Source organism: Lepeophtheirus salmonis, chromosome 10 (genome assembly GCF_016086655.4).
Source record: "Lepeophtheirus salmonis chromosome 10, UVic_Lsal_1.4, whole genome shotgun sequence".
NCBI classification, from domain to species: domain Eukaryota; kingdom Metazoa; phylum Arthropoda; class Copepoda; order Siphonostomatoida; family Caligidae; genus Lepeophtheirus; species Lepeophtheirus salmonis.
This window is the reverse complement of record NC_052140.2, coordinates 20,466,973-20,491,112: the sequence shown is the minus strand read 5'-3', so window position 1 is coordinate 20,491,112 and position 24,140 is coordinate 20,466,973. Positions and strand designations below refer to the sequence as shown.

The following is a 24,140-nucleotide window of genomic DNA, read 5'->3' as shown; positions in this document are numbered from 1 at the left end:
CCTGTACATCTTGGAAGAGTTTGTATCAATTGTAAACATATCTTTTACTCAGAACAGTTTCACTGTATGTCATTGTCAACATTTTTAGTGTTTTGGGAGTATGTCATTTCATTTTTACACAAAATTTGATGCAAATTCTTTCAGCCATTTTTTTAGTTAATAAAAAATCGCGGAACATGCAATGTACTTTTAACCGTTATGCCTTTCACAAACAAACGAAGCATATTATATTGCGGAAAAAGTAGATATATCTTCATGGCGAGTGTTCTGACACAAAAGAAAAATCGACCATACAAAATGTAGCGATAATTTTTTACTTATAAGTTCTCTATTCAAGAACAATCATTATTCTTAAATACATAAAATATAGAGGGTTCCTCGCATAGCACGGTTTTTGGAAATATAAAAATTCCGTGTTATATGAAATCTGTGTTGTACGGAGGCTATTTTAGTTCTGAAACCCTAAGAGATTTTTATTTCACTTTTGAAAACTCCTCCTGGATTTTTCAGAGTAGTAAGCTTAACATAAGTTTTTGTGAATCAATAAAAAGTCAAAAAAATACATTTTACACCAAATACATAATAGTTCAAGGCTGGGCAGCAAAACGTGGACTTGAGAGATGGATTTAGAAATACATCAATGATTTTAAATTTTCAATAATAGGCAAAAAAATAATGTTAACAAAACATGTAGACAAGGTTTTTACAAAACTTTTTTCACTCAATATGTCAACTTTTATTATGAATCACAGCCTTTACACGTCGCCAGAAGGCCATGCAGGAGTTGATGAAAAACTCTTCTGGCATATTCTTCCATGCAGCCATTATGGAGGACTTCAATGAGTCCACATTTGAGCGTGAGGTCCTGTTGGTTTCCCTCTCCAAAGCGCACTATATAGAAATGGCCAGTGGGTTCAAATCTGGTCATAAAGAGGCCGTATCTCTTTGTGCCAGAATCAAGCCATGCTATCTGCACACAACTTTTGGCACTTGGGCGACGTATGAGAGGGGGTGCCGTCCTGAATCCACACGTAGTTACCCTCCGGATAGTTGGTCTTCAGCCATGCCAAGATGGTGTACCTAATCATCTTATAGTAAGCCTCTTGGCTGATTTTCTGTCCAGCCTAGAAAAAGAACGGAGGGATCTTCTTTCCACCAGAGGCCACAAGGCCGTTGACAATTTTTTTGGGCGAGATATTTGGTGTAGTAAGCCCCTTAGACCTCTTCTTTTACTTCCGTAAGCCAGCGGTCGTTCCGGAGGTTGTGAAATTGATCAACTGTGAAAATCTCCCCTACCGTGTATATATTTGGTACATCAACATGAAATTATCATTAACAAAAGTCAAGAATAAGAAAAAATTTCCTATTTTTTTTTTTTTTTCCTTTAATTATATGTTAATATTTCATAGACATATTTGAGGCAATTATAAGTTTAGTATTCAAATTTCTAGGAGGAGTTAAGACACTCAAGAGTTTTAGCTATAGTTTAAAATCTTTATTTATATTTATTAATTTTTATATTGGTCCCGATGTGGACCTTTTCAACCATACAATTTGTCCACGTATCATTGTTTTATTGTGACGATCAATTTTGACTACTTTAAGAGTGCAATTTACGGAGCACTTAAAGGGATAATAAGAACAGTTTTTGCACAGAAATGTACAATAATTGGTTGTAGAATATAATTGTAATCCACAATATTTTTTGAGAATAATAATTATAGCTTGCAGCTTGCTTTTGTGTCATCTGGGCACATATATTGAGGTATATTTAATGAGGTTTCTATCATAACATACAATATATATGTATCATTATTTGTGTTTGCTTAATGAGTTTTTCTAGAAAAATACCCAGACATGTATTTTCTTTATAAATATACTAGTAAAGGGTTAGCCGGTGTAGCTCTGGCCAAGGAGGGAGAGGGAAATCACATTGACAATGGTCAAATAAATAGAGAAAATACTTCTATATACTACATATACAAATAATTATAATATGAATGTTTTGGTGATTGTCAAAAACGATCCTGATAATTCTAATTCTCTTGGACTCTTCATACAAAAGCCCCCCTTATATGACCTCCCCAAAAATCGAAACCCTCGTTTCAAGCTCAAAAGAAGGACACATGCATAATTTTAGCCTCCTAGTTTCAATGATGTGGGAATGTATAAAAGGCATCTACACACACACAATCTCTCTTTTTTTATATATACAGATTTCAAGAAAATGAATAAATTATTTTATACATACTTGATGACATTTTCTCTTACACTCCAAAAATAACCTGAACTATGTGGCTAACTACATATATTTATGCTTTATGGATTTGGATTTATTGAATGCCAATAAAATCACATCCAGCCTTATGTAAAGTCTCTAAACGAGGCCAAAAGTACGAGCAGGCCTTCGCCACTTAGATCATCAGTGTTGCTCTCCATCAATCATAAGCACACGTACTTGTGATGGCTTTAAACTTAGATAGTCTCTCTTCAAAATTTATAAAATTATTATAACCGCTTTAGAAAATAAAAAACACTGTTCAGGTTGTCAAGGGAAAAAACTATCACGCTATAAAATGCTTTAGATTAAGAACCCTGTATATTAGTCTAAAAATGTAGTGGTCAATGGCCCTTGGCTCCCATGGTTCCGCCACTACTGTTACACAAGGATCTTTTGTAGGTTTCAATTTTTTTTTAAATGGGACGTGTAATAACGTATCTGCACTTTGGATTTGCGACAAATATTATTTTGACATAATATTTCTTTAATGCCAAAATACAATGATTTATTGTCAATTACAATTTATTCTTTGAAGGAATTTCCTTGAGTAAAAACTTTTCATAAATTCCAAAATAAATTGATTTCCTCATTTGAAGAACTCTATCGTATTATCCAAAGACTATCCATGAGTTAACTATAATGATTCAATTTCATATATTTTATCTACAATTGTTCAACTTTCAAATCCTTTGTGTATTAGTTAACTTTCGGGTTTTCTCTATAAAGTAGAATATCTTCAATATTCGATTTGAAATTGAGTTATTTATTTATTTCCTAGGAAATTAGTTTTCAAACTGGTGCTTCCAAAAGCTTTTTCATGTATGCTTTCCGTAGCATTCCTCAAATATATATTATATCTTGTCTAGATATATAGGAAACTAACAGTATATGCAAAATATTTTATATTCTGTATATACTGTTAGGGAATAGTTTTTCATAATCACACTCCCAGGTAGTTGCTCAATGCTTAGATATTTTCTCCTCAAAAATAATAATGATAACGGCTTAAGCAAAAAAAAACAACACATATGGCGTTATCACTGGTGAGGCAGGAAGTACTTTAGTCTCTAGAGCCCTACCTACCTATACCTTAGGTCCACCATAGATAAACACGCAACCTCGCTCATAGAGCCTTGCAAATAAATAGTTATTCCATTAAATAACAGGAACTTATCCTAACTTTCATTGAAACCCCTCATTTATTATTGAAGCAATTAATTATGGAGGAGTGGAAGGACGAAATATTTTATGGAAAAGTTTCATTTTTTGTGGGACAAATGCAATTTTCAAGTGTAATTCAATTTTGTCAAAGAAAAAGCCTTTTTCTAACTTATAATTGCATATTTCCTTTTATTAGTTAGTTTGGAGGAAGGTTTTTTTAATAAATCTCACGGAAGAAATACATTTTTTGAGGGAGTATCCTTGATATAGTTATTATATTGTCTGTTCCTTTATAGCTTATAATATTTCGCTTGTATTAGAGAAGAGCATTTCTTGATGAACATTTTTTTTTATCAACATAAATATAGATTATTTTACATTCAGCAATTCATATTTCACCTAAACGACCAAATTAAATAACTCATTGAATGAAAACAGTAATGATTATTGATAGTTTGTGTGATTTTAAATGTGAATAAGTGATCCAGATGTTATGCAATCTGTGGCTATACATGCAAAACGCCTGCAAAATTTCATTAATACTGGAGTAGGTTTGCCCGGCGTTTTACGGGAAATTAAAAATTAAAATTAATTAAGAACTCTTCTGCTTGATATAAAACAAAAAATAAAGCCCATAAAATTTAAAAACTATTCTCATGTTAGTTTTTTTAGTATGAGTATACTAATATATAGACATTATATAGGCACTCTTCTCTCACGCCATGAGGAAGTAGTTACTTTATTCTGGGTCATACGCCGAACTTGTATTCTCGCTGCCGCTTCCCTGAGCATCAAAGAAACCTCATAATATCCCAAAAGCCATGTGTCCAAAAGCTCTCAGGTTGTACAGGAGAAATGCTTGGCCAAAATACAGTCTAAACTCAAGTGCTGCCGTGTTTCTAGGCACCCAGGAACCCTTCTAATATTCTCAAGTACACCCTAGTCCACGGGTTGTGTATATGAGCTGCTGGTCTCTGAGGCAGGTTTAATACAAAATACAACCTTGGTCTCAGGTTGTACAGGTGAAGTGATAAAAAATATTATTTTAATACCACAATGGCCTTAAAGGCCAAAAAATGGTTACCAGAAGTATTTCTGAAGCCTTAAGAGCCACGATGAAAAAATTCAGGAAAATCCATCATGGCCCTCGATCGAAGGACAAAAACACACATAGACAGACATTTACATTTAGTATATAGATGACTACATTGTTATTTTTTAGATTAAAAATGACTGTTTTTCATTCAAACAAACATCCATACATATATTCAGACAAACCTTGTTTTGTTAATATAGATCAGTCGTATTTTGTAGTATAGTAAATGCACTCAGATTATATAAAGTTTGAGAACCAGGGCCTTAGAGGTTTAAGTTGTTTTTAACACCATTACCTATAATCAGGGTCGGTTATAACTTATAAGAAGGACAATTACCCGATCTTCACTGGAGACCCAACATTGAATATAATTTTGTAATAATTCAAATATCGATAATTCTTTTTATAACTAGGTATTAAGCAAACAACTTGTATAAGCTTTTTAAGATCCAGAAAATCCCTCAGATCTTTTTTCAAAATTGTAAAAGTTTGGGTACTTGAAGCTGGTTCTGTTCTTGGATCTCGGATTTTCCATGATAATACAAGTTTACTTATCCCTTGCCTGGGTACTTCGGATCCGGGTCCAAGACCAATTCTATCTTTACTCACAGGTACTAAAATAACAAAGTCCGAAATTTAGTTACCCTTAGTGTAATTAGCTATTTAAGAAATATCCGGAACCCATTCCAACAGTTTGGTATGATATCCAATTTACCCTTGACGAAAAGTACTTCAATATTTTGAATCTGTTCCAGGAAAACTAAAGTAAAAATTTGATGCGAATATTTATCATCAAATTACTTTTAAAAGATAAAAGTACTTGTTTTAAGTGATGATCAAATCCTTCCAAGAAAAATATCAAAATTTAAATTACAAAAAAAAAGAACACTACGTAGATTAAACTTTAAAATAAATTAAAGTTATGGATTATAAACCTTCAGTGAGGTAGTTTAATTATATAATCAATCAATGAGAAAATTTTAGTAGTTATCTGTAAGTGTTATTTAAAGATATTTATTAAGTTTCGACTTTTTATGCACTTTTAGTGCATAAAAAATGAAGCAAAAAATGAAATAGTCACCCTGACAATTACAAAGATGTTTGGGATGACAGCAACTTAGCTGTCATGCCGCTTTATTAGATTAGCTGCAATCAGCTATTTGAGGAAGAAAATAAATAGAAATCTCCCTCAAAGTGACTCAATGAACACACGCACTTTGTACTTGGATGTTATACCAAAAATAGGCGAGAATGCTTACTTCAAAAGAAGAAGTTAAAACCACGACGACCTATGCATATTGATGGAAAACGTGTATATAATGGGTATGTTAAAAAAAACCGAAAATCAACTTGGCATCCCTAACAATTTGAAGAATGTTTTGTTAGGAGATCAGCTACAATCAGCTCTGACAAGGGAGAAGTGGAACAAGGAAATAAAAGAGAACTTTGGCAAGAATTACTACTCCGATGTTCATAAGTAAATTCTAATAAAATCGTATTTATTTTAGTAATAAATAGAATCGAGAACATTAAAGGTTTTAAACCTAAATTTATCCGTAAGCAAATATTTTTTAGACTTTATCTAGCAATACCCATATTTGTTTGGTCGAACAGAATTTGAGTGCTTTTTAACAGCAATTACTACAGCCAGGGCTGGTTTTAAGGGAGTACTTGCCCTAGAGCTTGCGTAATTTTACGTAAAATATAGAGCCTACCATTTTATCTTTATTTAATGTACCACTCAATGTAAAACCAGCCCGGATGACAGCCCTTTTCATGAGAATCAATCAAAGTAAATTTATTATTCATACTTTTTTGCCAATATGAAGAATAACAAGAGTGTGAATTATTTACTATTTAAGCTAACAATTCCATCACATAATTGGTAAAATGCCCTAAATACTTTTTATAAAGTTCTGAAATCAAGGACACATGTTCTTTTTCGCTAAACCTTATAAGCTAATTGTACATTATTAAATGAATAATCTCGTTTTGGATCAAAATATATTACTGTTACTGACATAGGAATATTTGCAGAACATTCTTCTCTTCCTTAAATTATAATTCTCCTAACTATATCTTTGCCTATAATATATTTTGCGTTAGATTTATTGATAAGTCCAACAGAGACGTAGATAGTAATGCAGTCCCTCTATCTGACACATCTCCACTGTCACAGGATTCTGCATTTGAAGTCAACTATTTTATTTTGTCATTGAAATAAATACATGGAAATTCTTTTTCTTATGGTATAATCCTCTTAAGAGTCGTTTTTGGTGGTAAAAAATCTTCGTCACTACTCTTACTTACAATAGAAAATGTATAATGGGGATTTGGTTTATCAATTCAAAAGATTTTTTGGCAATCTTGGGAAGTTTGCTTCTTTTTTTTCGAATGTATTTTTCTTGTAGTGCAACTGTTCCTTTCTTGCCCAGGACTCAATAAACATTTTTCTTTCATTACTTTGATCCCCCTCCCCAGACAGGAATCTGTGTTCCATTATAGGAATGCTCTTAGTTAATGGACATTTACAAGATGAAAAATTTCTACATTTATAAGATAAAATATCAAATAAATAATGTGAATCATCCACAAATGAATCAATATTTTTTTGCTAACCTGGTAACTTCTTGGTAAAAGATTTCATCAAATTTCTATATTTTTTAGATATATTACTATCTAATTTGCCACTTTTGTTTAAGTGATAATTTATTTTTAGATTTGTATATTCTATGATTATACAAATCTAGAAATAAATTATCACTTGATAGTCCCTTTTTTTTAAATGCGTCATTATATTGTTGCTCGGCGTACTCAGAAGATATAATGTATTATCTTGTTAATTAATAGTATGTTCATCGTTCAATGTTTAAATCATAATCCCTTGTTAATAAAGTTTGATAAAGGATACAATCTAGATTTATAAGGTTATTATATATAAATATATCTTTACACGTATTTGTCAGTAAACTGGGTATACTTGGAGAGGTATTTAAATAGACAATAATTCTATATCAAATATCTTTAAAAACAAAATAATCAAGAATGAACAATTTAAGTCATAATTGTCTCATTTCTACTATACTATTTTTTCTTTGTTTATTGATGAATTTTCATCATGATATATATTTTTGCCATAATATATATATGAGAGCAAAAGTTCCGAGTGAAAATTTTTCTCAGAGAGAAAGTTCCACATGGCGAAAATATCTTAGAACCGAGTGCACACACTTATACATATAATTACTGCAACCAGTTAAAAATATTGTTATCATAATAATACTATCCTAAACCGATCTCAAGAACCACATCCCTAGTTAATAGTACTTGTATGTAATTGCAAATTAACATATATCATAATTATATACAATTACTATAGAAAAAATACAGTTATTTGTCGTCTTAACATACAATAAAGTATTTAATATTGTTGTACAAAGGTATTGTATACAATTAATATATGTACCTCGTTTCATATTCTTGATTCTTTGTACTGACAACAGTCTAGATAAATATATCTTTAATTTTATATGATATATTAATTAGTACCTTTGTCGTAATGATTCCTTCCTAATATTTTCATTTGAATAAATTTAACTGTAGAAAAATAATGTAACATTCAATTGCAAGTTTCCCTACAAGGAAGAGTTACAATTTATTCATCTAAATCAGGGGCGTTCAGAACCTTTTTTGTGCCACGAAGTAGTTTCATCATTAAACAAATTTGCAAAAGGGGATTGATTATATCTGTCTTAATCATTATGTCTCATAGGTGTGAAAAATATGTGAAATACAGCGGGAGCAACTTCATTTAGTTGGCAATCTAAATAAGCTTTTTTTATTTTCTTTTGATGTTATCATTATTATGTAACATCTAAGTTTAAAGTATTCCTCAAAAATTATCAAAGCTGTTAGACAATTAATTATATATATAGATTGATTTTATATATGTACTAGCAGAGGATGCCCTCGTTACAGGACTGAATAGAGGGGAATAGAAACAAAGAATGAAGGAACAAGAAAAGAGACTGAGTGAGGGGTATAGAAAGAGAGTAGGAAAATGAGGATGTATTTTGGCTAAAACCAGCTTATAATGGCCTTGAAGGCCCCAAAAAATATCATAGGAATATGCTTGGTTATTTTATACGTCTACTTGTTAAATTCCAGACTGTTTTGTTCGTCCGGTTTGGATTCCATGTGTGAATAAACCCAAAAAATGTAAATAAATATCAAACTATTCTGATAAAATAAAATTAATAGATAAACCATTCATTTCAGCATTCTTTTAAATCAATTATCTCTTTCATTCTAGTACAATTTTACTATTAATAGGATAAAACCAATAGCCCTTAATTGGTCCAAAAAAAAAGAGAACAAAATGAATGCACGTTCCTTATGTAATATATAGAGAACTCCTTGCTCTAATAGAATATATTTTAACTCTTCTTGGCAAACATACCTTCAATTTTGACAAAGAAGATTATATTCTTTTTAACCAGATCATTTCTCGGACAAAAAATGTCAGTATTATAATAAATTACGTATAAAGTCTTGACTTTTTACATGACACAAATTTGGAAGAGCCGGGCTCTGAATCTCTGAATGATGTTGGAGGTCCAAAAAATATCTTTGGAACAAGTTTGGTTATTTTATTCGTCTACTGGCTAAATTTCAGACTAATCTGTTCGACCATTTTGGATCCATGTGTGATAACATCAAAAGCAGACTTATAAATAATTATAAGATATGATATAAAAAAATTCGGGGAAGGGCTGTAGAAGCTTTTAGATGGGATTCAAGCTTCCCCCTATGGGCTAGCAACAGCTCTTTTTTTTTACATTATTACTCATTTCTTTAGCCCCGTGTCTTTGCAAGTTTATTCCACCTTTGTAACTACTAGGGTATATTTATTTATTAATTCGTTTCTACAATAGATTAACTACTGTGTACGGATTTAGGTTATTAGTAGAGATTTCTGCAAGAGTGATGGTTACCCTGATAGCCATGTTCGAACGGGACATGAAAAAAAGGGTAGCATTGTCAAGGCTAGACCATTCAGGTATTATAACTAGAATTATGAGATTTGTTTGAGGAGAGTTAGCCTTTAGGGATTTGATTTCTTCCAAAGACTAGAATGGACCGAATAAATAGGGACCAACATAGCACTCTGATGTACATATATAAAGTAGAATCATTGTGACAATAATATTTAAGCAAAAAAGACACGTTGTTGTCGAGTATTATTAAATATATTAAAAGTTTAATTAACTTGTCCCATATCGTTGGAGGATATTTCATTTGGACATAAGTGAAGATCATCATGGTTTCATTGCATTTGTAGTATTCAATTGGAACCCGTGTTCATTCATGATTATTGCCATTCGAGTAAGCAGTTTTACAATTTAAACATCTGTTTGAATTTAGAAATTACTTATTTGCTTACGTGTTTCGTTCGATTCGCTATTGTCTATAATTCTTTATTTGTATGAGTATTTATCGGAGCATTCCATTAAATATATCATGTAAGGAAATTATTTATTGTATTATGGCTCCGACGAAAAAGGTAAAGGCTTGTCTTGGTGTATGGAGCAAAAATAGGAAGGTTTTTGTAGAGGCATGTAATAATCTAGAAAGTGAAATTAGACCAGGGGATGATGATTCCCATCAAATTGGTCTGTTAATGGATGTATTAGGTCTTGCTTATGAGAGGTGCTCCCAAACATATAATGCTATGGAAGAATTACCAAGTATGAAAAATGTTAAGGACGTTGAAAATCAACATGATGGTCTCCAAAACAAGTATGTGAAGGTGCTTAAGAAACGAAAGAGACATAAAGTTTATTATAACAAAATGAATTAAAGATGAACGAGAAGCAGAGTTGAAACATGGTAGAAAAATTACATCTATTCAGTTACGAATTTTCGTAATCAGAGCTCTGTACATAATGATATTCCAAGGCTTCAGTTGGCTTCATTTCATGGAGCATTGACAGAATTTTCGTGTTGGAGATATTCCTTTGAAGCGTTATTTAGGTAATTTGTCAAAAATGGATCCTTTATTGAAGTTTTCGTATTTGAAGAGTTGTTTAAAGGGGCAACCTTTGAGTAAAGTAGTTTTGCTACCTATCAATAAAAAGGTGTGTGGACAAAACGTCGACTGGCAAAACGTTGAAGGGACAAAACGTCGAATAGACTTAACGTCAAATAGACAAAACTTCGACTGTAGAATAAAAAATAAGGAGAAACAGTGTTGCAATATATATCATTCAGATATTTCCTACCTGAAACATACCCCCAACACTACCACACCTATATAAACTACCAGTGCGGGTGAATACCAACAATCTTATACAACCCGAATGTCGGGGATATTTTCGGTTACCGCTGTGTCCCGAAATGGCATGAAATCCACCGCCACTATTTAAGCAACTAAGAGACCCTTATAATCCCTCAGCTACACCCGAATGTTAGGGTTGTTTTGGGACGCCGCCAGGCCCCTCAATGGGATGAAACCCAATACCACTACTTCCATTTACACCCCAAAGGACTCCAAATTTTGAGGTTTTGCTGGTTTCATCTCGTTTTGGGAACCGGTAGTACCCAAAAGAAGCCCCAATTTCCTTGATATAAATTGACGAGTTTGTTTGTTTTTGTAGGCGTACCTTTAACTTTTTGAGGTTGCAACGGGGATTTTCAATCTGTCTAGTGAGGCTGTTATTGCACAAAATCCGCTTTCTGAGGTAAATATTGGGATGTTATAAGGCTAAAAAATAGATGGCTCCATATATTTTATGATGTTTTTTTTCAGGTGTTGCAACATTTACTCGGCATACATTTCCCGCTCGAGACATTCCCCCCTTCATAAACAACAGTAATGACCCCTCACCCCCCCCCATTTATACCCCGAAAGTTGGGATGTTTTCATTTATCACCGGGTCCCAAAAAGCGATAAACTCCACCACCGTCAGATAAGTTACCTTCAAGGCCACTCCTAACTCGTCAATTTATATATAATTTTTAATGAAATCGTAGTTGGAATTAAGATCATACTATACGCGAATTTTTAATATTTGATTACCTATGAAAATGTGCACATGTAGAACCTCCGTTCACCATCACCTTTGTACATATTATTTATATTAAACACACACATGTGATGGTAACAATGCACGTTTACAAAGACCAGGGAATTTCAATTATATGCATCACACAATATTTGTTTATCAAGAACGTTTAATGTATCTTACCCAGGGCGTCCGCAGGATTATATTTTAGGGGGAGGGGGGGGGCTGGGTAATAATTAATAATTCGTTATTATTTATTGGACTAATGAAGTATTAAATATACATATACTATTTTAAGGGCTGAACAAAAAAGGAAGACAATGGACATTTACAACCTGTGGGCAAGGAATATTATAAAAGGTATTTAATTTCAAGTTTCTGAATCATTCATTCATTTTATCGTCTGAATATAATATAAATGCAACGAAATTGCCCACAATAATAATGCCTTGCAATAAAATGATTCCCCATCATATTGGTGACCGTTATGATTCATCAAGATGACATTACCCACAGCAATTTTGTCTCAATTATAATATACACAACAATTTTACCAAGCAACGATTTTATCATCAACCTTTTTACCACAATTATTTTACAATAAACCCCTACTGTGTTCTGGTTATAATATTCATTCATGAATATAATTAGTTTGAAATATTTTTCTGCAAAAAAAAACACTAAATAATTACCGTATATGAGATATATAGCATAATAGTTTAGAAACAATTCCCATTTATCCTAATATCATTTTAAATTGAATTAAAATATGCAATCGTATGCATATATCCTTAAATTTAATATCCTTTTTAGGCGAAACATCCCAAATGGTTGTTTGTTGAAATGCCCTTTTGGCGGGGAAAAAAACATCCCCAGTTGGTATTATTATAGCACCTGGTGGGGATTTTTTTCTTTGATAATGAGAATATAATAAATTATTAAACCGAGAGCAATTTAAAAATTTTGAAATCATATAAAAGATTGTTCAGCGATGAGACTTTTGATTCAGGACCAGATGGATATCAGCTGTATACAATTCACACTCTAATTGGAAGTAACAAAACTCTTCCGAGCAGTATATTGCCCATCCAAGAATAGAAAGGATAAAATTTACTCCATCATATTGAATTTCTTAAAAAATAAACACCTTAGTCCTCTTTCAATCACGGTCAATTTTGAAAGAGCTGTGACTAACCAAATTAAAAGAGTTGTCGTCCCGGAAACGAAAATTTTCTATGTAATTTTTCTATTTTGGTCAATGTTTATGACGAAATATTGCAAGCCTTGGTCTTCAGGAATGGAACAAGAATGAAAACAGTCAGCTGATTATCAAGCAATTGCAAGCCCTTGTTTTTCTTCCTCCTGGCAAAATGTACAACATATTTACGAGATACATGATCACATTCGACGTGAAAAATAATGAATAGCTTGGCGATTTCTTGCAATATTGAATAATCCTTTTTGAATCCAAATGGATTGGCATCAAAAATTGCATTGCATTGCATACGTATTAGAAAATTATTGAATAAATTATTTAATATGTATTAACGTTATTATTAATTTTCGTGTCCTGAATAAATTGTGTGTTGAGGGGGCCTTTGATACCTAAAAGTAATTTCATTAACAGCAGTAGGGATTCATCCCACTGCTATTAATGAAATTACTTGCCATTCGAACTAGTGGAAATATTGACTAGCCATTGACTATCTCCACATCGGTGTCTGAGACCCAGAAGATTTTTGATCGTAAAGTCACAATAACCATGAAAGGTTTCATTGAGGCTCCACTCCCAAAACTTCAGTCTCCGTTGAATTTATTGATGGAGGATACGCTTATTTAAAGAAAAATCCGTTCTCATGATTAGTTGTAGGTATGAGGGATATGATTTTTTATTTTTTGTGACGCATCCAATAAAGGATGAGGTCCAGTGTTGTATTTAAGATCTGTTTTTGTGATCGCGTACATAAGTCAAGCCTTTGAAGGATATGACGATCTCTCGAATGGAGCTTGAGGCCCCACTATTAGCATCGCGCATGGTTCCACATTTTATTTATATTACTCCAGTTGTGATATCAAGCCTCCTTGCTTGGAAGGATTCCACGGTGGTGTGCCATTGGCTAAAAAAGAAACCGTGCGTTTGGAAAACGTATGTCACTAATAAAACTCTGGAGATTAAGGATAATATGGCAAGCGTTTTGTGGTAGTGAGGGTAAGGATGGGCTTGTTAGAAGCGTTCTTATCCGAGTCTCTAATAGTCGAACATTTAAAAAACTGGTTAAGCAAGGCTGCAATGGTTATCCCTTGCGAATGAATATTGATTTGATCAATTGGTAATTGACATGTATATTATAGTTAAGATATTCATATGGGGAGTGTCAATTATTATGTTATTCTCTCTTGTGTACCCTACACAAAAATGTTATTTTCTTGTTAATATATATTGTTTGTTACGCCTTATGTATATATAAAGTAGAGCCTTTGTTACTATGATATTGAAGCAATAACGACACGTTGTTGTCGAGTATAATTAAAAATATTAGTGTTTAATTACATTCTCCCATATTGTTAGGCTCTTAGGTTTTCTCTAAGAATTGATTCTCCACTTACCAATTTATTGCTAATAAGGGCCTTGGCACTCAAAAAAAAGAGGAATGTATTGCCCGATTTTCAGCACTTTTTGTTTTTATCTTACTAAATATAGACACAAGATATCTAGGGCCTCACTTATACACAAATTCAATATAAAACATTATTAAAATTTTATTTTTGAAGAATAAAAATCAGTTTGTCAATCTGTTTATTTAAAAGTATCTTAAATATAAAGCACGAGGTCTATATAAAGTACATGAACGTAAAGACCTCTTCAACGTGAGCTACTCTGTCATGACGTTTCATTAGCAGCGAGCAGCAATGAGATAAAGGAAATAACCATAAGCCCCACTCTGTATCTAGAAATAATATAAGCAGGAATTACTTCAATGTTATTCCTCTATTCTACCCCAAGTCCATCAAGGCCTTATACCCAAACCTCAACAACCAATCCTCAGTGGCACTCTTTGTTTTTCACACACTACTACCTGTTACTTTATACTTATATGTTATAGAATTATGACAACATCTTTGGTAGATAAAAAATATGCACTCAGGTAGCAATTGTAAAAAGAGAGCATTTTTCAAATTTCATATTTTTTTAATTTCTAGGATTAGGATTACTGGAAAGTGCGGTGAGAAGTTGGAGTGAGACTTATGTTATTAATAAATTAAGACCCTCTTTTATATCAGCTGCCTATTGTATGATTTTGAGAGAAGAAAATGAATTACTGCTAAAATATGGTAATTACATTTAATTTAATAATTACCGGATTGATTTTATCTAGTGGTACACATTTTTTCCCCTCAACTTTTCAAGAGTAAAATTTAAACAAGAGGTTTTTTGAGGACATTTGGTTAACCAAATCATATGAAAATAGTGTTTGGTACAGCATTTACTCAATGTGTGAGGCCTCAGCTCTATTAATTGCCTCAATACGAGGCCTAAATCTCTTTCAGCTCAAGTCTGACAACATATTCAATGGAATATGTTGTCAGACTTGAGCTTGATCCAATCCTTCTGGATGGAAGCCTCTATAGACTGGACATTCCTGTGAGGATTAGTATATATCCTCTCCTCTAGACGTGTCTTAATAGAGTAGTCTAAGGGGTTTGAATATGGAGAGGAGGGTGGCAACATCTTGAGGTACAAAAATCAGTAGATGGTATCTCAGGAAAGGCTGGTCTATGCGGTGCGATGAAACAAAGCTACTTCTTGAGTGAAAAAAAAGTTGTCTCTGAACTTATCTCTGTCCAAGGTAGCAATTTCTTATCCAGAAGTTCCATGTAAGCATCAGCATTGAGCCGGTTCTTCCTCTACACAAAAATCGAATGGAAGACTCCACAACGCCCAAGACCATGGTTCCATGTGTCACTGAAGCTAAGACATTGTCTGGATGTTCATTTGCAATTTAGCAGCTGTTTTGCTTATTCACAGTGGCATCAACGGGAAATTTTTTCATCAGAAAAGAGCAAACTTTACCAGAATTTTTGTTGGTCTTGACAAAATTTAGAATCTGTTTTGCTTTTTCCAGCTGTGTCAGCTTGCTTTGTTCAGTGATAAACTATTTTGTTGTACTCCTCCGTAATTTTTCACCATTGTCATTCTGGATTTTAAATAATAAATGTGTACCACTCTAAAAGAAATTTATTTTCCATTTATAAAGCAATTTTTTCCAAAGATAATCGAGAATGCTCACTTCAGAGGAAGAAGGTAACATCACGACAACCTATTAAATAATCAACAAAAAAAAAAAAAGAGTACACGCAACAATGGGGTTTCCATTTCTAATCGTTAAACTTAGTTTTTTCTTTACAAATATCCCTTCTTCATTTATAATAGATGTGTTCTACTACAAAAAATTAAAATTTTAGGTAAAACAAAAAAGTTGGTTAACATATATCTATGTACATCATAAAGTTGTAGGAACAACAGCAGACATGAACTAATGGGATCTCTTCGCCCTGAAGTAATTCATACTTATCTATGAATTCACAATTTGAATTATACAAAAGGAAGAAAAAACTGCTTCCGGCACGAGGACAAATCGGTTGAAATCCTTGAGGTTGAAGAATGGTGTGTAAACAATAGGATACGATTAATGACATAAATTCGAATTTACATAAAAATTGCTGATATTATTCAAATGAACATTAGAGAAAAAAATTGTGAATAAATCTGTCTTTTATACATCCAATTTAACTAACGATCTTTGTTGATGATGATGATCAGTAAAGCAAGTGTTCTATATTAACCTACAATGAACCTTATTAAATATTTGAATAAACACTAAAAAGTACAGTTATGACGTCTACAATGAATAATTTAAAATACTTCTATACTCATAGATACAGAATATTTTTTTATAGATAAAAGTAATTCGAATTAGTTTCCAAATCAAAACAGATTTGATTTTCTGCAAATTTGAAAATTGATCATACCATTTTTCTATACTTATCAACTATAAGTAAAATATATAGTCATGAAAATCGTCTGTATTACGGGCATGTAAAAAAAAAAAAAAAAAAAAAAAATCAACATGTTTGGGGGAAAGCAGCTACAATCAGGAAATTGTAAAAATGGAGAAGGGAGTAGCTGTTTGTAGTTGGAACCTGAATAATGAATATGTGCTGTTATTTTTCAATGTGGTTATCATTTTTTTTTCTTGGAGAGAGAACACATGTGTATAAAGTAATCTCTAGTTAGTGAAAAACGAAAAAAACATTACAGATTTGTTGTGGTAACTCCTGCTTTTAGATACAATCATTTGTAGATACTCTCGGTCTTTAATGGACACACAAGACTGTTTTATCAGGTTTTGAATATAATTGATTGTAGTAGAAAAGGAACTTAAACTACTCAGGAGTAAAATAATGATGACAACAACTGAGGAAAAGAAAATTTCTTCTTCAGATTACCCATTCAAAAAAAAAATGAGGTAGCTAAAAAATATACACGATTTACAATACTAGATATATAACCAAATTATAGTGATGCAGATGTGGTGTTTTTTTAGTTTACTGGCCCCGAATATTTTGAGTTTTGACCCCTATTTTGAAAACTATTCACTAATTTAAAAAAAAACCACAATACTTAAATGGTCCCCTAAATACAAATAAATTAAGTTAATTTATATACAAAATTGCCAATAAACCTTTTCACTCCTTTAATGAGTGAAACATCTAAATTATTTTTTTTTAGTGTAATATAAAGTTTTTAAATAAAACCTTCTATCCTTTCACAATTTATAAAATAGCTTGTCTCAGAAATGGTAGAACCCGCCTCTTCTCAACCGTTACGTTCAATGTTAGTTTCCAAACAATGGTCCTCTCATCAAATTCAAGGTTACCTTTGTGTTTTTTTTTTTTTTAAATGTCTGCAAAAGAGTGGATTTGCTTGAGTTCTATACTATTGCGGGAGATTTGACACACAGTATTACCTCGCTAACATAAAAATATCCTATGCATTATGTTGTCAGCTTTCAATCACCTCGTCTCACTTGATATGTCATGCCTATTTCATAATGCATGTTAAATAAACAAATTAGTAAGTAAAGAGGGGTTATGTGTAGAGGAAAAATAGGGATATAGGGATCTGAAAAGGAAAAACGGTTGAGCGTCTGCTCTTTTTTGATTATTATTTAATCAGTGGTGGGTGTGTTAACATCTTCCTCTAAAAGAAGAATTGTCACCTCTCTTTGGTGTAAATTGATTTAAAAATGCAAAATTTAGGTGTATATGGGACATTTCTTATTGAAAATTGACGTTTGATGAAAAAAAAGAGAAAAAAAATACAAAATTATTCAGAAAATGACAGATATTTTAGTTAAACATCAATTTTTCTGGATCAAATTTATATGCAAACAAACTTTTAGACAAATTTTATTCTAATTACGAATTCAATGTCCATTGGAAATATATTCGTTTGTACCTGAAATAAACAAAACTGCAATTTCCCCCGATTTCTTTTTTTGCCTATAACATTTTTTTTTCTAATAAATTTAAAAAAACCTTTTCCCTCGTAAAGTTGTTTTTTGAGAGAGCAGTCACTTTTTGATTTATAATTCAAAACCTATCTAGTCTCCTTATAATAAATAATAAAATGTGTACTACTAGATAAGATCAACCCTGTACAGATATACATGTATTTCATTTTAAAAATTGTGAATAAATAATATAGCAATGGTAGTCTGGGAGTACTTAAAAGATAAATAGCAGCTGGTATAATTCACATATATGGCCAGTTACCGAATGATTTTGGGTTTCCCCCGTTTCTTTCTGTATAAAAGGTTGCGTGATACAATAAAGGCGAACGACTTGTTGCGTGACACAATAAAGGGGAACGACTTGTTGCGTGATACAATAAAGGCGAACGACTTTTTGCGTGATACAATAAAGGCGAACGACTTGTTGCGAGCCCTGGAATGAGAACACTTTATAAGCAAGAAATATGATATTATAAGTGTAAAACAATACTTAACTGCTAAAGTCAATACGGGATAAACAATCTTATTTTCGTCAAAAATTGGAGGTTTAAAAATACACAGCCCTGCATGATCTGCGGGTTAAACATAACTTCTTGCATTAATAAACTACAGATTACGTTTGCAAGGCACATGGTCACAAAAATAATGTGTACATTGAATTGGTTTAAAAAATATATATATTTTTTCATACGAGATGATAGATCAAAGAGAAAGTATGAAATATTAAAAAAATATATAATAATATATACTATGATATGTATAAAAAACAACGAAAAAATATTCACTCCACACAATAAACTTTTTTTTTAACTCACATTATAACTAATTATTATCGATAATAATATTACAACTTTTACGAAGTATGAGTACAATCAAATTTTAAGAAAAGTAAAATACAAAAACCCTTACAAAAAATACTAATAATTTACAATTCTGTTCAAATGATTAGATGCACACACTACAAAACTAACTAATAATATCAATTGACTAAATTTTTGATAATAGTAAATTAATATACGAAGAATTCCAGACCCGGAAGACCAATTTAATATGAAAAAGAAGAAAAATTTCATCATGCAGAGAATACTTTTCAACATTATGAAATTAAAGTGTTAGTAAATTTGATTAGATGATCCTTTGGATTTAAAGTTCATCAGATTTGCCAACAGTTTCTTCCCTTTTCACATCATCTCGATCTTCCCCGTACCCTCATGTAAGATCCAAATACGAGGCTACAAAGACACGTAGAATTTTGTTCAGATCTTTAATGGTTGGAAAATCAAGAGCATCATAATTGTCTTGAATTGTATGCCAAACGGAGGGAAATGGCACAGGAATCAAATGTAGAATAGGAACTCCTGGAAATCATAAGTCATATGAATTAATGGACATAACTTAGATAAATAGCATCTCACACCTCTTTGTAAAAATGGTATGTGATCATCCTCAATTCCAAAATTGCCTTGCTTCCCGTGGAATATTCGATCTTTTGTTTGCAATAGTCCTTTAGACGCCAATGTTTCTTCGACATATTGCATCAATGCAAACCAGTTCTAAATATTAGAAAAAATGAGTACATTATTATCATGGGTGGTGAGTAAATACAAAAACAATCTTGAACCAAAATAAAGAAATGAGAAATGCCCAGTTAATTTTTTTACATCATGTATCCTACAAACAGCCTAATGTTTCTAGGACTTATTTTACTAAATTATAGGTAGTGTGCTCAAATTTCTGGGACGAGTTGAGAAACCCAAGAATGTTAACTAAAGTTTAGAAGCCTTTATTTGATATATGTGAATTAATTATGGCCCCGATATCATCTTTCAAATAATCAATTTCTAATTATTTCATTGTGACAATGAATTTGTGGTACTATAAGTGCAATATGGAGGGGTTCCTCCAAAGGATTAATTATAATAATTTGTTGATAGAAAAGGACAATAATTATTCCTATGTAATCCAGACTCAAACATTCTAGATTGTTTATTTGTTGACGAGCCACATTTACATAAACTAACCTCGGTCTTTTCGAAATAATTATATATTTTGGGAGCTTTTGTACCAAGAAGATCCAACAAAACGAAAAGATCAATCCTATCCAAGGTCCTCCCAACCTCATTACCAAAAACAACCTTTTGTTCAGTCCAATTTTGTGCCATATGCCTTGCACCGTAGATGGAATCCTTTTTGTTCCAATTTACAAAGGCTTCTTCACCATCAAAAAATACGAGTTGAAGAGATATGTCCTTCGCCTTCCTATTTTGAAGAACATTTCGGAGCGTATGAGCAACGTTCATCATTTGAGCGCAGGGAACGGCAGAATCAATGGCCCCAAGGAATCCTTTAGGTGTCAACTTGGAATCATAATGACATGCTAAAAGGAGTTGCCTAGGAGCTGTTGGATCATGAGTTGCAATAATATTTGTAAAAGATTTTTCTCCAAGGGGCGTTTTGGCGTCAAACTCCTGCTCTTCAACATACCAACCCAGACCTCTCATAAAAGTTACGATATCCTGTAAATTTTGGAATAAGAAAGAGTGTTTATTATACTATAATTAGAACCTAATTATATAATTACTCACACTACGAACTTTTGCATGACCAGGTGAGCCTACTGTTCTTAAAATAAGAACTTTATTCAATAACATTCTAAAATTATCTTCATCTTGTAACTTATTAGCATAAAATTCTGCATTAGACAAAGAAAATGCCTCAGATGATGACAGTTTATCGAAGTGGGAATGCTGGAAAAAAAAAGTTATACGATTCAATATCATCAAATAATTACTTCAAACATATCAAATTGCAAAAACAAATCCTACGCAAAAAAAAAAAATACGCGTGTTCAACAATCACTCTACTCAAAATTGCAAATTTAATTTTTGATCAAACTCACCAAAAGCCTATCATCAATGACTTTATACAAAATAACTACACAAATAATTAAAGAAATTGTCAAACATTTGTAGTTGTACAATAAATTCATAATTAATATAAAATATGTAATTTTATACATAGATGGCGTTTCTATCATTTTAAAAACATCCTTCACTATTTGCTTCATAGCAAAATAAAGAAGATCAAACCTCTTACCTTTCTCCCCTTCCACGAATCCCCAAAAACCAAGGTAAAGAGAAGAATTAGGATCATAAACATCCTAATTTTCTTCATAGTAGTAAATCACTACGACAATCCGCTCTGATCTTACTTCACGATGGATCGAGACTGATTAATTAGACTTCCTTTTATATGAATTTGACTTCTCTCACAATCACTTGGATTTTTTCACTTAACAACTCTCGCCTGTTTTATTATTTTTGTTGGACTTTTCTCTCAATCTCTTCCTTTTTTTCTCTCTCTGCAGTTTCATTCACAGATCTGTAAAGTTTGTTCAAAAATGACAGGTAGAGGGGTTGTAGGTTTGTAAGGTATAAAAATATATGTATACAGATGATTTAAAGTCATGGCATGGCGGGAATTACCTACATAAAAATAAGCATGTTTCTGATAAATAAAAAATTTAAAGGGATATGAACGTCCTGTTTTTATTTGTATGAGCAATTCATTTCCCCTTTAAAAATGTTTCATAGATAAATTGTATAGTACGAGCTATTAATAGATCCCAGGACTAGAATAGATCCTCTCAAAGCGAGTACATATTGTGTGACGTTATTGATTTAATTTCACAAAAATGTGTCAAGATATCAGGGATTAAGTACTAGGACAAAATGTGAAACGTACAAAATGTAGAAAAAACAATTTTTAAGAAGTTATTTAGAAACCCAAAAAAGTTATTGAACAAAGAATATGCAAGAACAAAAAGATCTGAGGGCATGACTTTTGGTGATACTGATTGAATTGTTGTAGATGATTGATCTGATTCTACATGCTTCCCTTTAATCACATTTCCAACAGATGGTATTGCAATTTTCGTTATCAAAAAGATATGCATATCCATCATGCAAAAGCATTTTTCTGCCTTTTTGAGTCTAATCATTATCATGATAGTTTGAAGTCACAATACAATAAACACAGTTTTAAATGAGTACTCCGTGGAGCAAAAAATCTCCATCTGAAATCAAATTGAGTGATGTATCTCAATTTATTCCAAACTTACGGTCGATTATGCATGGATTATCCGCTAACGAAGTTGAACGGAGGTTATATTTTTGCCCCTGTTTGTAAGAGGCCATTAAATTTTGAGAAGTCAAAGGTCAAGCAGGCACAAAACTAGAATTTTCATAGCGCCCTCTATGTGAGTAACATAAACCTACATTTTATATTACATCGAGTATTGGATCAGTCCTAGCTATCTTTATAAGCATTCTGCAGCACTCATAGCTAGGATTGAATAATATAAAAACGAAGAAAATAATTATAAATGATACCAAGAACTTATAATATGAAGTTTTAGTCAAACACCTCCTAGTTTAAATTTCATCTATCTTGTCTCTTGAAAGAGATTATATTGATTATTGAACAGCTGAAAGACTGTCAATTTTACTAGAATAAAGTTAGGTAACAAGAAAATGGCTGGGTAATCACAGCAGATTTATTACATAAATAGATCTCTCTTTCTATTTCTGGTGACGTCATTGGGACGAGTATTGGTTAATTATACTACGTAACATAAATTTAAAATTTAAATAGATTATATCATTATCATAGAAGTGGTTACTCTATATTTCTTAAGCGATATTTTACTAAATATGAGCACAAATTCTGCCTTCATCAGAATTGAATTCGTTTTTTTTCGACAAGCCAAAATCCAAGCCTTCCCTATTGCAAGATCTTTCGGGAATCGGTAGTATGAAACGCCTTTTGGATTTTTACAAATAACCACCGCACAAACTCTTTTAGTTTTATTTACCTAATGACTAATTAAATTAAATATATGAAAAATCATTATGACATATTATTTATTAACATGTGTTACATCTATGTCTTAATAATTTATAAAATTCGAATACTTACTTTTGAGATTATATTTGGTAAAATATCGCTTAAGAAATATCGAGTTACCACATTTTTTTTTTTTTAATTTATGTAGTATTAATGAACAAGACTCGTGCTAATGACGTCACCAGAATAGAAAGAGAGAGAAATTTATTTAATAAATCTGCTGGTCTTCCCCAGCCATTTTCTTATTACCTAACCTTGTTCTAGTAACATTGCCCAAAGTTAGTAACTATGTCGTTTCAGCCATTGTAGCCAGCATAAATGACCGGTCCTAGGACTGAAATTTTTTATTAGGATTGGATTGATAGGACTGCGGTCTTTTTAATTTTTTAAGACCAATCCAACGTTAAAAAATCGACCATAGCTTGGATACAAAGTGAGATATTTAACTCAATTTGATTTTAGGTCAAGGTTTTGCCCTCTACAAAGTGCCCGTTCTATTTACATCTTCGTGCCACGTTGGATTACGATCAGTAACGTTTGACATAACCCTGCTAAATAATAAACCGAGGCAAAAACAATATCCTCCGTTCAATTAAGGGAATTATTTAAAACATAAATAGTTATTCATTGGTTTCAACTTTATTATGCTCTCAGATCTCTTTGTTTTTGCATTTTCATTGTTCCATAAAATTGTTTTGGGCTCAAAATATCCTATTAAAAATTGACCCTTCAAAATTTTGTCTTTCAACGTTATATCCGAGCATCGGGGATTATATTATGAATATTTGGAAACGTTAATCATTCAAAATATTTCCTTGTTTACATACCTATAATATGTCAATCCATTAATTTTAAAACTATTATACAATTTCATTATTGAATATCAATTAGCCGGTCTCATAATCTTTCGAAGCATGTGGAATGACTCATAATTCCACCTAATTGATTTTTTGTAAGGATATCGTAACAGTACATAAATACTTCGAAATAGAAGTATAAAGGACGAACATTTGCTAAATGAATTGATTTTATTTCAATCAGAAATATTATTTGTTTTA

At 31.9% G+C, this 24,140-nt stretch overlaps 1 protein-coding gene across 1 annotated transcript; it reads right to left on the bottom strand.

The window, feature by feature from the left end:
• Positions 1-18,836: 18,836 nt before the first annotated feature.
• On the bottom strand, positions 18,837-23,587 carry LOC121125192 (glutaminyl-peptide cyclotransferase). The gene is made up of 5 exons (XM_040720327.2): positions 21,274-23,587; positions 20,763-20,924; positions 20,199-20,693; positions 19,595-19,730; positions 18,837-19,535 (listed from the first exon to the last, which is right to left on the bottom strand). The coding sequence occupies exons 1-5, from the start codon at positions 21,349-21,351 to the stop codon at positions 19,387-19,389; spliced, it is 1,020 nt and encodes a 339-aa protein (XP_040576261.1). The 5' UTR covers positions 21,352-23,587; the 3' UTR covers positions 18,837-19,386.
• Between the last annotated feature and the right edge of the window lie 553 nt (positions 23,588-24,140).

What these genes read in the sequence shown, in the direction of transcription:
- LOC121125192 (XM_040720327.2), bottom strand. Translation starts at nt 21,351, where the DNA reads ATGAAGAAAATTAGGATGTTTATGATCCTAATTCTTCTCTTTACCTTG. An exon ending in ATTCGTGGAAGGGGAGAAAG is followed by an intron (nt 20,925 to 21,273) that starts GTAAGAGGTTTG and finishes TTTTTTTTCCAG; the next exon opens with CATTCCCACTTCGATAAACT. An exon ending in CATACCATTTTTACAAAGAG is followed by an intron (nt 19,536 to 19,594) that starts GTGTGAGATGCT and finishes TATGATTTCCAG; the next exon opens with GAGTTCCTATTCTACATTTG.